General features: G+C 49.3%; 1 protein-coding gene across 1 annotated transcript in view; it reads left to right on the top strand.

Annotated features, from left to right (window-relative positions):
• The window catches only part of HUNK (hormonally up-regulated Neu-associated kinase), a 127,513-nt gene that overhangs the window by 43,536 nt on the left and 71,598 nt on the right, over window positions 1–12,379 (top strand). Inside the window, exon 2 of the mRNA XM_081558249.1 lies at window positions 2,609–2,901. Within this exon, the coding sequence (XP_081414375.1) occupies window positions 2,609–2,901 (293 nt within the window). The remainder of the gene's footprint in view (window positions 1–2,608; window positions 2,902–12,379) is intronic.

Raw genomic sequence — 12,379 nt, forward strand, 5'->3', positions numbered from 1 at the left:
TGGGCAGCATGGTGACTGTAGTTAGCAATGAAAGTGAAAGGAAGTGTTAGTCGCTCAGTCATGACCGACTCTTGTGACCCCATGGACTGTAGTCCACCTGGCTCCTCTGTCCATGGGATTCTCAAGGCAAGCATACTGGAGTGGGCTGCCATTTGCTCCTCCAATAGTTAGCAGTACCGTATTGTATATTTGAAAAGTTGCTAATACGGAAGATCATTAAATTTTCATCATACACACACAATTTTATAGCTATAGTGATGGATGTTAACCTGGTTTATTGTGGTAAACACTTCCCAACAGAGACATACACCAAATTCTTATGTTGCATACCTAAAACTAATACAATGTTATATGTCAATTACATCTAAAGTTTTTTTTAAAAAAGATTGTTCTAGAAGAAATGATAAACTGTTTACAGCTAGATTAAGCTGTTTTCAGCTAGTTTTGCTTCAATGAGTAAAAAAAAATGTTCACTAATTTGCTTGGTTAGTAACCTGTTGGTCACTCATCATTTATAAAGTACCGTGTGTAACAAAGTAGGGAGTGGTCCCTGTGTTAAGGGGAGGGATTTGTGCTTTAAATGGTATGGCAGGTGGTAGGTATGATGGGAGCATAAGATAGAAGTGTTAAAGAGATTTTCTGGAAGGAAGGTGGGACTGGAGTTAGTGTCTGAGAATTTGAAGGTGTAAAGAGGGTGGAGAGTAGCTGAACATGTGGTCAGGGGGAGTGAGGAGACCTGCTCTGGGGAGCTGGGAGTCCGGGCTGAACAGTGGTGGGGCTGATGGAGAAGAAGCTTCAGTGCTGGGCTGAGGCTGCGGGCCTTGCCCGATGGGCAGCAGGAGCCCCCAAAGAGCTTTAGGCAAGAAATCAGAGTTCTAGACCCACTGATATCAAGGCAGGGCAGAGTGTGAATTCAAGGGGCCAGGATGAGTATCAAGGGAAAGAGGTAGGACGTTGATGTCATAGTCCGGAGCAGCGGTGGCCAGACTTTTATTTTTATCACAAACTTGTCAAGAAAATAACATTTGAAACTGACACAATAGTGTGAAGCAGTTATCCTCCCGTTAAAAAAATACAAGTTGAGTGGTGGTTGCCAGGACCTGGGAGGACTTAGGGATAGAGGATTAGTGTTAAAAAAAAAGAAAAGAAAAGAACATTTGCGCGCCTTTGTACAAACATGTATCTGCCTGTCTGTTGTTCAGTCGCTCAGTCATGTCAGAGTTCGGACCGCATGGACTGCAGCATGCCAGGCTTCCCTGTGCTTCACCATCTCCCGGAGTTCACCCAGCTTCATGTGCATTGAATTGGTGATGCTATCCAACCATCTCATCCTCGGCTCTCTCTTCTCCTGTCTTCAGTCTTTCCCCAGCATCTGTCTATCTATCATCTATTAATCCTTTACTAATTAATCTATGTCACACTTCTGTACACTGAATGCATTATGAAGCAGTTGCAAAATATAATTACTAAAAAAGAAATAAATAGAAATGGAAGGTCCAGTGTTTCTGTCCTGCAGCCCAGTGGTTTGATAGCCTCATAGAAGAATGCCCCTTGGGTTGCTTAGAGTCTCACACAGAGGCAGGGCATCTGAACACTGGGAGGCAAGGTCCCAAATGAATCCAGCCTGGCATGGGAACAGAGAGGAAGGAAAAGTGAGAGAGGCAGTTAGCACAAGCAGGCAATGAGGTGTCACTGGCTGGTGACCTTAGAGAGGAGAGAAGACATAAGTAAGAAAAGAAGAGGGCCAAACAGTGGTGTGTTTTAAGGCTGGGTAGGTGAACTGGTGACAGTCAGCAAAGGAAGGGTAGGGGGAGGGTGGAGGCTTGGGCAGAAGTCTTCTCTCCCCCTTCAACCCTGCATCCTTACTTCTGTTCTCCTTTCCCTCACTCCCTACCTTCCTTCCCTTTCTGCAAAGCTGGAGGGTCTACACATGTGATATGTTGATTGTGGGGGAAGTGATCCAGGAGGGGCATCCAGGCGGCAGCTGAGATGTGACTCTGGAGCAGCGACAGCTCGGGCCTGACTTGGGGCCAAGAGTACCTGCTTCGTGATTCAGAGCGAAAGAGGTGACCACTGGAAGCCAGGGGCAGCCGGACCTGAGGGCCTGGTGCAGAGCACAGAATGGTAGGGAGGAAGGGCAGGGCTACCAAACCCCTGGGCATTGCACCCCTCAGCTCCCTAAACACGCCCCAGACCGAAGATGGAGGCAGATTTGGCTGTTTCAGAAATGAAGGCCTGGGGGGACCCAAGCTGGAGTGATTATGAGGTCTGAGCGGGGTGGGGTTGGGGTGAGGAGGGGCCTTGGCTCGAGGTGACCTTGGTGTTTTCTCCGCAGGATAAAACACCAAGTTTGGCACTGACTCTTCACTGAGGCTTCCGGCCTTGTTCGAGCTGGCCCGAGTGAATGTCATTCTCTTCCTTCATGGTTGACTCTTCTGACCTTTGCTGATGTAACATTTTTCTTTTCTCCCTGGATACTGCTTCAGATCACGTTTTGCTCCTGGTGTGGAGAAGGAATGATGTGTCTTCCTAGGATTTTGTGGCTAGTCAGGGGGGTAAACTTTGTCTGCAGTGTCTGCTAACAGCTACGTTCCTGGTGTCTCCTTAGGTGGCCATCAAGGTCATCGACAAGAAGCGAGCCAAGAAAGACACCTACGTCACCAAAAACCTTCGGCGAGAGGGGCAGATCCAGCAGATGATCCGCCATCCCAACATCACCCAGCTCCTCGATATCTTAGAGACGGAGAACAGCTACTACCTGGTCATGGAGCTGTGCCCTGGGGGCAACCTGATGCACAAAATCTACGAGAAGAAGCGGCTGGAGGAGTCGGAAGCCCGTAGATACATCCGACAGCTCATCTCTGCAGTGGAGCACCTGCACCGGGCCGGGGTGGTCCACAGGTAAGGGCCACGCTGTGATGCTGATCACCAACTCTGGGCCGAACGCACGGCGCTGTGCTTCGGCGCAAGCCAAGCAAGGTTGAATCCTTGCCCCTTGTTTTACAATTCTACAGTTTGGTTTCATGGACTTGTTTTGTGAGTTGAGTGGATGCTCATGTGAGGTTAAAAGAGTGGTGTCTGAAGCCAGAGTTGCCTGGGTTGGCATCCTGGCTCTGTCCTTTAAATAGTAATGTGACCCTAGGCTAGTTACTTAACCACTCTGAACCTCAGTCTCTTCTGTAAAATGGGAATAATCATGATACTCATCTCATAGCTGGTATAAAGGGAAATGAGTTGATACACGGAAAGAACTTGGAACAGCGTTTGGTATGTAATAGGGGCATGTTAAGTGTTGGCTGCTCTCATTATTATTATTTCCAAAATAATAAAAACTCTTGCTCAGGTGCCTGAAAGAAGGCTCAATGTTAGGATGGCACGAGATTGTTTTTTTTAGCAATGCTTGATGGTGCTTTCACTATATTTGCTTTACATATGGTAGTTGCTCAATGGCTGTTTTATTCAATGGAATTGAATCACTACATGAATTGTGAACTTGCCCTTGAAAGTGAGGCTTGTTCCCCATAAGCCAAACCAAACTTGCAAATAATTATGAAAAGCAAACTTTTGGGGGGGGGGTTGCAGAATAGCTTGTTCCTTCCTGAGGAGGAGCTTTGCAAGAAAACTGAATGGAGACAGAATTCTTAGCAGTGTTGCTGTTGGTGGTGGGGGCTGACTTTTAGTGCTAGACTAAAATAAGGTCAATAGAATATAGTAAAATTTAAAAAAATGAAAGTGCCCTCTTTTCCTCCCGAAAAAGTGTTGACTTCATCAATAAATGTATAGTTCTTCCTTCATGGAGTTATAATTCATAATTACTCTGGGTTGTTGATAAAAATTAGAGCTCATGTTTAATTGATTCTCATTTAAAAAACCAAGATCAAGGAATTATATAGATATGCACACATACATGTTTAAAATTTTTTGTATCCCATTAGTTATCATTTTAAAGTGTTCAATTCAGTCATTTTCAGTATATTCAAAATTGTGCAACTATACCCACTGCCTTAATTCTAGAATATTTCCATCACCCCCAAAAAGAAGCCCCGTACCCAGTGGCAGTCACTCTCTGTTCCCACCCCTCCCACCAGCCCCTGGTCATAACCATTGGTCTTCTTTCTGTCTCTATGAATCTGCCTATTCTGGATCTTGCATATAAATGGAAACAATATACAGTCTTTTATAAGTGGCTTCCTTCACTTAACTTTACCAATGGGCTTGGCACCCAGGGATGCTCTGCCCCATGTGCCTGAATCTGGGTCACAGCAGGGAGGCCTTGGTGGGGGGCGGGAAGACACTGAGGGGAAGTCCCAGTCTTGGTTTGGGGCTCACTGTGGGGAAGTCTCCGGTACAGGGGGGACACTGCGGGGAGGTCCCAGGCTGGGGGTGGGGGGACACACGGTGGGAAGTCCTGGGCTGGTGGGGGGGAACACATGGGGGAGGTCCCAGGCTCAGGGTGTGTGTGTGGGGGGACCCTGTGGGGGAAGTCCCTGGCTTGTGGGGGAACTGGGGGGAGTGGGAGGTCCCCAGCTCGGGGAGGGGGACCCTGTGGGACGTCCCAGGCTTGGGGGGGAACTGGGGGGAGGGGGAGGTCCCAGGCTTGGGGGGGAGCTGGGGGGAGGGGGAGGTCCCCAGCTGGGGGAGGAGGCCCCTGTGGGAGGTCCCGGGCTTGGGAGGGAACTGGGGGGAGGTCCCAGGCTTGGGGGGGAACTGGGGGGAGAGGGAGGTCCCAGGCTTGGGGGGAGGGGGACCCTGTGGGATGTTCCAGGCTTGGGGGGGAACTGGGGGGAGGGGGACGTCCCAGGCTTGGAAGGGATCCGGGGGAGGGGGAGGTCCCAGGCTTGGGGGGGAGCTGGGGGGAGGGGGAGGTCCCCAGTTGGGGGAGGGGGCCCCTGTGGGAGGTCCCGGGCTTGGGAGGGAACTGGGGGGAGGTCCCAGGCTTGGGGGGGAACTGGGGGGAGGGGGAGGTCCCCAGCTGGGGGAGGAGGACCCTGTGGGAGGTCCCGGGCTTGGGAAGGAACTGGGGGGAGGGGGGAGGTCCCAGGCTTGGGAGGGAACTGGGGGGAGGGGGGAGGTCCCAGGCTTGGGGGGAGCTGGGGGGAGGGGGGAGGTCTCAGGCTTGGGGGGAGCTGGGGGGAGGGGGGAGGTCCCAGGCTTGGGGGGGAACTGGGGGGAGGGGGAGGTCCCAGGCTTGGGGGGAGCTGGGGGAGGGGGAGGTCCCCAGCTGGGGGAGGGGGCACTGGGGGGAGGAGCCAGCCTTGGCCCGGCCCATTCAGGCAGATCATTTCCTCACTAAGGTAAGAAAATCTCTCCATGTACGTATTTTTAGTCACATACACTGTCAGGAAATCACGATTCATCAGAACTCTTTTGAGTTTCGATCAGCAAGGAAGGGAACATTCAGCAATTGTAAGTGAATAACCCTATTTTTGGCTCTTGTTAACAATACCCTCGTGTAACCTGCGGTGTCAGAGCTCTGCCATGATGAGGGAAATGATGGTCGTAAGGATGCCTGGTTTGGTGATGAAGACGACAAAGGCAGAAACCTCGCGAATGAATCAGCTTGGGTCACCCACTCCTCTGGTCATGGAGGAAGAGAACTGGGGCTGGAGCTTTCCGAGGGACTCAGGGTGTTATTACAAGGGCTTCGTGCTGTCAAAAATCAGATGCGCCCCGGCTGGGAGCTTCGGGGACAACAAAGGGAAAGCCAGTGAAGGCTGTGCTCTGCTTGCTGGTCCCTCCCTCAGGAAATTCTCAACAACCCTTTTAAAGTAATTTTAACAAAATCCAATCCCTCTCAGCGCAATTACTGTCAGAACGTCAAAAGAATGAATTTAATAATGTTTTGATAGCAGCAAGGGTGCGCTTTTTCTCTCTCTGATCTCCAGCATTCCGCTTCGTTCCCTACCTCTTCGGAAATATATTCATCAGCCAATAGTGGCAAAGGCTCAGATCTTTTGAAGTTAGGGCAGATTGGAAATACAGGTGTCGTTTTGGAGGAGTTCTTCATTTTCTCCTCTAGAAATCACGTTAATGAGTGTCAGCGCACGTGGGCACAGGTGATTAGGTGGTGGAGACATCACAGGAAACTGTTTCCAATATATTCCTGGGTGGCTATATCCGGAATGTCTTGAATTTTCAAAGGTTTTGAATATCTCATTTCTAGCAGCCATAATCTGGTAATACGCTGTAGCCATTTTCAATGGTGGAGAATTGTCTCCTTTATGCTGCAGAGGTGGAATGAATTCATAAATTATTTCAACGTTGGGCTTCCCTGGTGGTTCAGATGGTAAAGAATCTGCCTGCAATGTAGGAGACCCAGGTTCAATTCCTGGGTTCAGAAGATCCCCTGGAGAAGGGAATGGCAACCCACTTCAGTATTCTTGCCTGGAGAATCCTATGGACAGAGAGGAGCCTGGCGAGTTACAGTTCATGGAGTCGCCAAAAGTTGGACACGACTGAGGGACTAACATACAGGCACGTTTCGAGGTTAGAGTTTTCAAATGAGGAAGAGTTTAGATAGCGTTTCAGAGATGTCCTGGTGTCCCTAGCGGGAAGATTTCTGAGCAAACAGATTGGATCATCCAAAAGGATTTAGGATGAATTTTGGTGGCTTCGTTATATGATTTAAAGGGCTTTAGGTGATGTGTGTTAGAGGATGCTTTAAAAAGCATAGTTCCTGATGAGTCTGATGCTGTATCGTCATATCATCGTCAGCTTAATGCCTGGCAGAGCCCTCATTTCCTGTGAAATTAAATCTAAATATTTAATTATCGACCCAGAGCTATTTAAATATCATTTAGAAGAAGTGAATCTTTAAAAATCATATAGCTATTACAAGTAGAAGGGAAAAAAGGAAACTAAATGTCTATAAAGCAGATTTCCTTTGCTGGCAGAGGACTTCATTTAAAACTGAACCTGGGCTTCCCTGGTGGCTCAGTAGTAAAGAATCTGCCTGCCAATGCAGGAGACATCAGTTTGGTCCCCGATCTGGGAAGATCCCACATGCTGCGGAGCAACTAAGCCCTCGAGACACAACTGTTGGGCCTGTGATCTAGAACCCGAGAGCCACAACTACTGAGTCCGTGCTGCAATTACTGAAGCCTAAGTACCCTAGAGGCTGTGCTCCCAAACAAGAGAAGCCCCTTCAGTGAGAAGCCGGCGCATCACAACTAAAGAGTAGTCTCCTCTCGCCACAACTAGAGAAAAGCTCTTGCAATAATGAAGGCCCAGCACAGCCAAAAATAAATAAAGTTATAAAAAAATTTTTAAAAAAAGGACCTGCCATATACCTTTTGTGTCATCTGCTGCAACAGTGTGGTTGTTCACTTCTGCAAAGTTAGGATGTGGTCCTCACATCTTCATTACACCCTCTGAGGATTGCCTGAGATAACTTTGGGTTTAAAATCTAACAAGGGTTTCTTTTTTCCCATTTTTCTTTTTCTCAACTGGGCTCACACCAACATCTGATGATTTTTCTGTCATACAAAAAGCGTTGACCTTAACATCCATCATCAGGAATGCTGATTCTGCCGAGAGGCTAATTTGAGATTCAACTGTTCGTTCAAAATAACAAAGTCCAATCAAGCCGTACAGACAAAACATACCCGGGTAACACAATACCGCCATCCCTAAGCAGGAAGAGAGAAGCAGGACTGGGAGTGAGAGAGATGCGTGATCAAAGGGAACAGGCGCCTGTGTGTCAACACGGCTGCTCCCAGAGCCGTGACCCCAGTCACTCGTCAGGGCTGGGAAGGGGCCTTCTGCACTCCGAGGAATGCTGGGCGAGAGAGGGGACCCTTCTTTGTTCTCCTAAGCCTGACAAGAAGCAGATCCCACCTGTGCTCATGGGGTTTTACGAAGTTCTTTTACCTTTTTGGTTTCCTTTGGAGAGGGGATAGAGGGAAAGGCAGATGAGAAAGGGGTGACTTCTGCTCACCTTGGGAAGAGGGGGCTGTTGGAGATCCCAGGGCCAGAGCACATGTCTGGAGACACTGGTTATGTAGATCAAAGGTTCTTTTGTTTGATGGGGACTGAGAAAACATGATAAGAAATGTGGGATTTCACAAAGTGCTAGCCTGACAAGTTTGTGGATTGGGGTGCACCGTGGTCGGCTTTTGGATCCTAAGCCAGACTGCCTGTATCCACGTTCCGGGTCTACCACTTAAAAGCTGCACTGGGCAAATCTCTCAGGCTTTTGTGCCTCGCTTTCCGGAACTACACAATAGGAGTAAGGGATTATCCACTTCATGTGGTTGTTGTGAGGATTAAATGAGTCAATTCCTGTAAAATGCTTAGCTCGAGACCCTCAGGAAGTACTGAGTACTGTGTATGCTGTAACTACCACTGAGTCCACCTCACTCATTTTATCCGTGGAGGCTGAGTTCTGTGTGTTCAAGGCCCCAGAGCTGTTCTCTGCTTGTATTTGTTGCTTGGTTGTGTCCTACTCTTTGCGACCCCATGGACTATACAGTCCATGGAATTCTCCAGGCAAAAATACTGGAGTGGATAGCCATTCCCATCTCCAGGGGATCTTGCCAATTCAGGGACCGAACCCAGGTCTCCTGCATTGCAGGCTGACTCCTAACCATCTGAGCCACCAGGCTCTTGAAATCTTTGGCTGAACTGTCTTCATCCTTCAGGTCCCAACTCAGAAGTTCACCTCCTCCAGGAGTCCCTCCCCAGGTCATAGACTCCCCAGCACCTTCTACTTTGTTTTCCAAACACTTTTCACAAGATTGTTGTTGTTGGTCAGTTGCTAAGTTGTGTCCGACTCTTTGTGAGAGTCGGACACAACTAACTCCTTCACTAACGCCAGGAGTTTGCTCAAACTCATGTCCTTTGAGTTGGTGATGCCATCCAACCATCTCATCCTCTGCCAACCCCTTCTCCTCCTGCCCTCAGTCTTTCTGAGCACCAGGGTCTTTTCCAACAAGTCGGCTCTTCGCATTAGGTGGCCAGAGTATTGGAATAAATGCAGCTTCAGCTTCACAAGATAACTGGCTTGTTTCCTCTCTGTCTTTTGCACAGACCACCATCTAGCCCAGCGCCCAACCCAGTTCAGACACAGTAAGACTCTGTTGGATGAGTGAAGGAAAATTGAATGAATACAGCTAGTGTCAGAGTTAGCACTGGGAAGGAAGCTTTCTGGTCGCCAATTGATGTTCTTTCTGGAATATTCCATATTCTCTGTGAAATTTCAAGGGAGTTTCTTCATTGACTTCATACCAATTTATTTAGTTTTCAGGTCACATTTTGTAGGGTGGCATCTTGTTAGTGAATGAATAGCTCTTTCATTTTGTGAGCAGAATTTGTTTCTGGAGCATTGTAGGAATTCAGTAAAGGTTTCATTTTGAATAAATAAATCAGGTACGTGCTTAACAAATTATTCGTGCATTTAACCAAATTTCTCATCTTATAAATAAATCAAAGATTAAAAAAATCATTTGGTTTTTAAAAAATTATGTATTTTTAATTGGAGGATAATTGCCTTACAATATTGTGTTGGTTTCTGCCATATATCAACATGAATCAGCCATGGGTATATGTATGTCCCCTCCCTCTTGAACCGCCTTCCCACTTCCCACATTTGGTTTTAATACAGCGCTTTTGACGATAAAACCTAACTTAAAAAATATACAAAAAAAACAAACAAAAAAACTCTTGTTCACTGCAAAATGCCTGTTGCCTTGGGGAGTTATGTGCTTTTCTTGAATGCTTTATTCTTATCTCATTACTAAAATCCATTTTGTGGCCATCTCCGCAGGCACAACTTTCTCTCCGAGACCTAGTCCTCTGTGAATCTGGTCCAGGCTCCCCATCTCCTGTCTCGGGCCCCTTCTATCTGACCTTTCATTTGCCTCCCAAGCTGGGAAAGATTGAGGGCAGGAGGAGAAGGGGGGAGGGCAACAGAGGATGAGATGGTTGGAGAGCATCACCGACTGGATGGACATGAGTTTGAGCAAACTCCGGAAGACAGCAAAGGACAGGGAGGCCTGGCATGCTGCAGTCCATGGGGTCGCAAAGAGTCCAACGGGACTGAGCGACTGAACAACAACAACTGTTTGCTTATCACCGAGGGAATCACTTATCTGAAATCTTTTTTAGAGTCTCCCCTTCACTGTGTCGCTCAGTCGGTAAAGAATCTGCCTGCAGTGCAGGAGACCTTGGTTCAATCCCTGGGTAGGGAAGATCCCCTGGAGAAGAAAATGGCAACCCACTCCAGTATCCTTGCCTAGAAAATCTCATGGATAGAGGAGCCTGTGGGCTGCAGTCCATGGGATCGCAAAGAGTCGGGCACGACTGAGCGACTAACACTTACTTACTTACTTCACTGTGTCTTAGAACCTTTAGCTTCATCGTCTCCCCTGGCCACACCAGCCTCTAACCTCTTATCTGTCAGTGGTTGTGCAGCTGGGAGGGGCCCATTTTTGTCATCTCTGCCTGTCAACCGGCCCTGCCAGGTGGCCCCTCTTAGGATGCCATTTTCCAAAGAAAGAATCAGGAGCTCAGAGCGTTTAAGTGACTCTTCCAGGGCTGGCTCAGCAGGTCCCTTAGTGAGCCCCGGCCCCTGGAGCCTGTCTGCCCCACTCGCTGGCTGCCGTCCTGGCCCAGGTTCAGCCCCCCCCCCACACACACACACACTAGGTCTTTGCCAGCTCTCCCCCGGTCCTCCCTGCTGCCCTCTGACCTCTTCTCCCCTTCTTGGCAGCCTCCACTTTATGCCCCTCTGTTCCTCCCTTTCATCTTGGGTCTCAGCCCTGAGTGGCCCCCACGGGTGAGCTCTCTTTTGAGTTCCTGCCCCCCTAGTTTAGGCCTGACCTTCACTGCCGCGCGAGGTGAGGCCCCATCATCCTGGTATTTGGGAAGCATGTTTGTGCATGCGCACACAGGCACATGTACACACACAGACGTGTGCTTGCACACACGCACACTCACATACACGAGCATGTGTTCCCCTTGCAAGCCTGCACGCACACACACTGCCTTGCCCTGTCTCCCCAGCAGCTGCATCTGCCCTCCCCCAGGGCGCCCCAGGATCCCCCGTGTTTGTTATGGCAACAGGGTCCTCCCCTCCACCCCCTGGGTCTGGGAGGGCAGAGTCTCCAAACCTTAGAGATTACCATCTTGAAAGAGATGCCTTGAAAGGAGCCTTTGGGTGGGTGGGTGGGTGGAGGGGGAGGGATCCTTGCTTGCCTGTGGGCAAACCTTTAATTGTTAGCCTGTTGGAGCTTGTGCTTTTGAAATAACCCAGAACAAAGGGCTGGTGATTAGGGCTCTCCCCTTGGGCCTTTCTCTCAATCTCTGGAAAAATGCCTACCCAGCCCCCCAACCCCCCAACCTCAAACAGTGTAGAGAACAGGACCCAGTGCTGGGTCTACCGGGCAAGCCGGGGTGGGATGGACGCCATGAGGAGCCCCACTGGGCATTTCTCCTTGGACTGCCCAGTCATCAGAGAAGGGCCGAGAAGCTTCTGGGTTGTGCTCCCTCTTGCTCGGGCAAAGGGCCACTCCACTGACTGCTTTCCTTCTCTCCCAAGACACACCATGCCCACCCCAGCCTCCCAGCACTGCCCTGACCACCGGTTCCCCCACACACGCCCGAGTCCTCTCGGAAGCCCCACTGGCCAAGGGAAAGCCAGTTCCCCTCCATTCAGGGACCACGTGGTTTCCTTTCCCGGCGCTTTCAGTGACTCATGCACACCGCCTGCAGTCAGCTGGCTGCAGAGAGGGACTTGTCACACTGCCGGTAGGGAGGAAGAGCCCTCCACGTCTCTCTCCTCTCCGCAAGATGGTTGATCCCATCAAGGGCTGTTAAATGTGAAACTGAGCATCACCTTACCGTCAGGTGCAAACCGGTCAGCTGTCAGGACCTTCTCTCCCATCTCACAGACCTGACACCGAACACAGACAAATATTTCGCTCGCAGGATGGAGCTGAAAACCATGCTTTTCACATGGACCATGGGGAGGTTTTCTGGATTACAGAGGCCTGCCAATATATATATATATAAAATAATCTGCCTGCAATGTGGGAAACCCTGGTTTGATCCTTGGGTTGGGAAGATCCTCTGGAGAAGGGAATGGCAACCACAGTGAGCCCTGAGGACACTGAGGATGTGAAAATACAGGATCCTGGCCCCAGAGAGCTGAAATGCGTATCAAAGGAATGAGTTCAGTGAGGCCAGCCTCTTGCATCTTCCCATACACCTCAAGGTGCTAAATTCCTTAACTTGGGATAGCTGGTTTTCTTTAATTTATAATAATCTTTTGACGTTCAGACTACCTGCCTTTGTTGCAAAACTTCTATATAACCTAGCTCTCCTCCTCACCTCCTTGGAGCAGTTCCTTCAGGGTTACTTGAGATGTTTCCTCCTGGGCTTG

This window comes from Giraffa tippelskirchi, chromosome 2 (assembly GCF_054371585.1).
Source record: "Giraffa tippelskirchi isolate mGirTip1 chromosome 2, T2T-mGirTip1v1.2.pri, whole genome shotgun sequence".
NCBI lineage: Eukaryota > Metazoa > Chordata > Mammalia > Artiodactyla > Giraffidae > Giraffa > Giraffa tippelskirchi.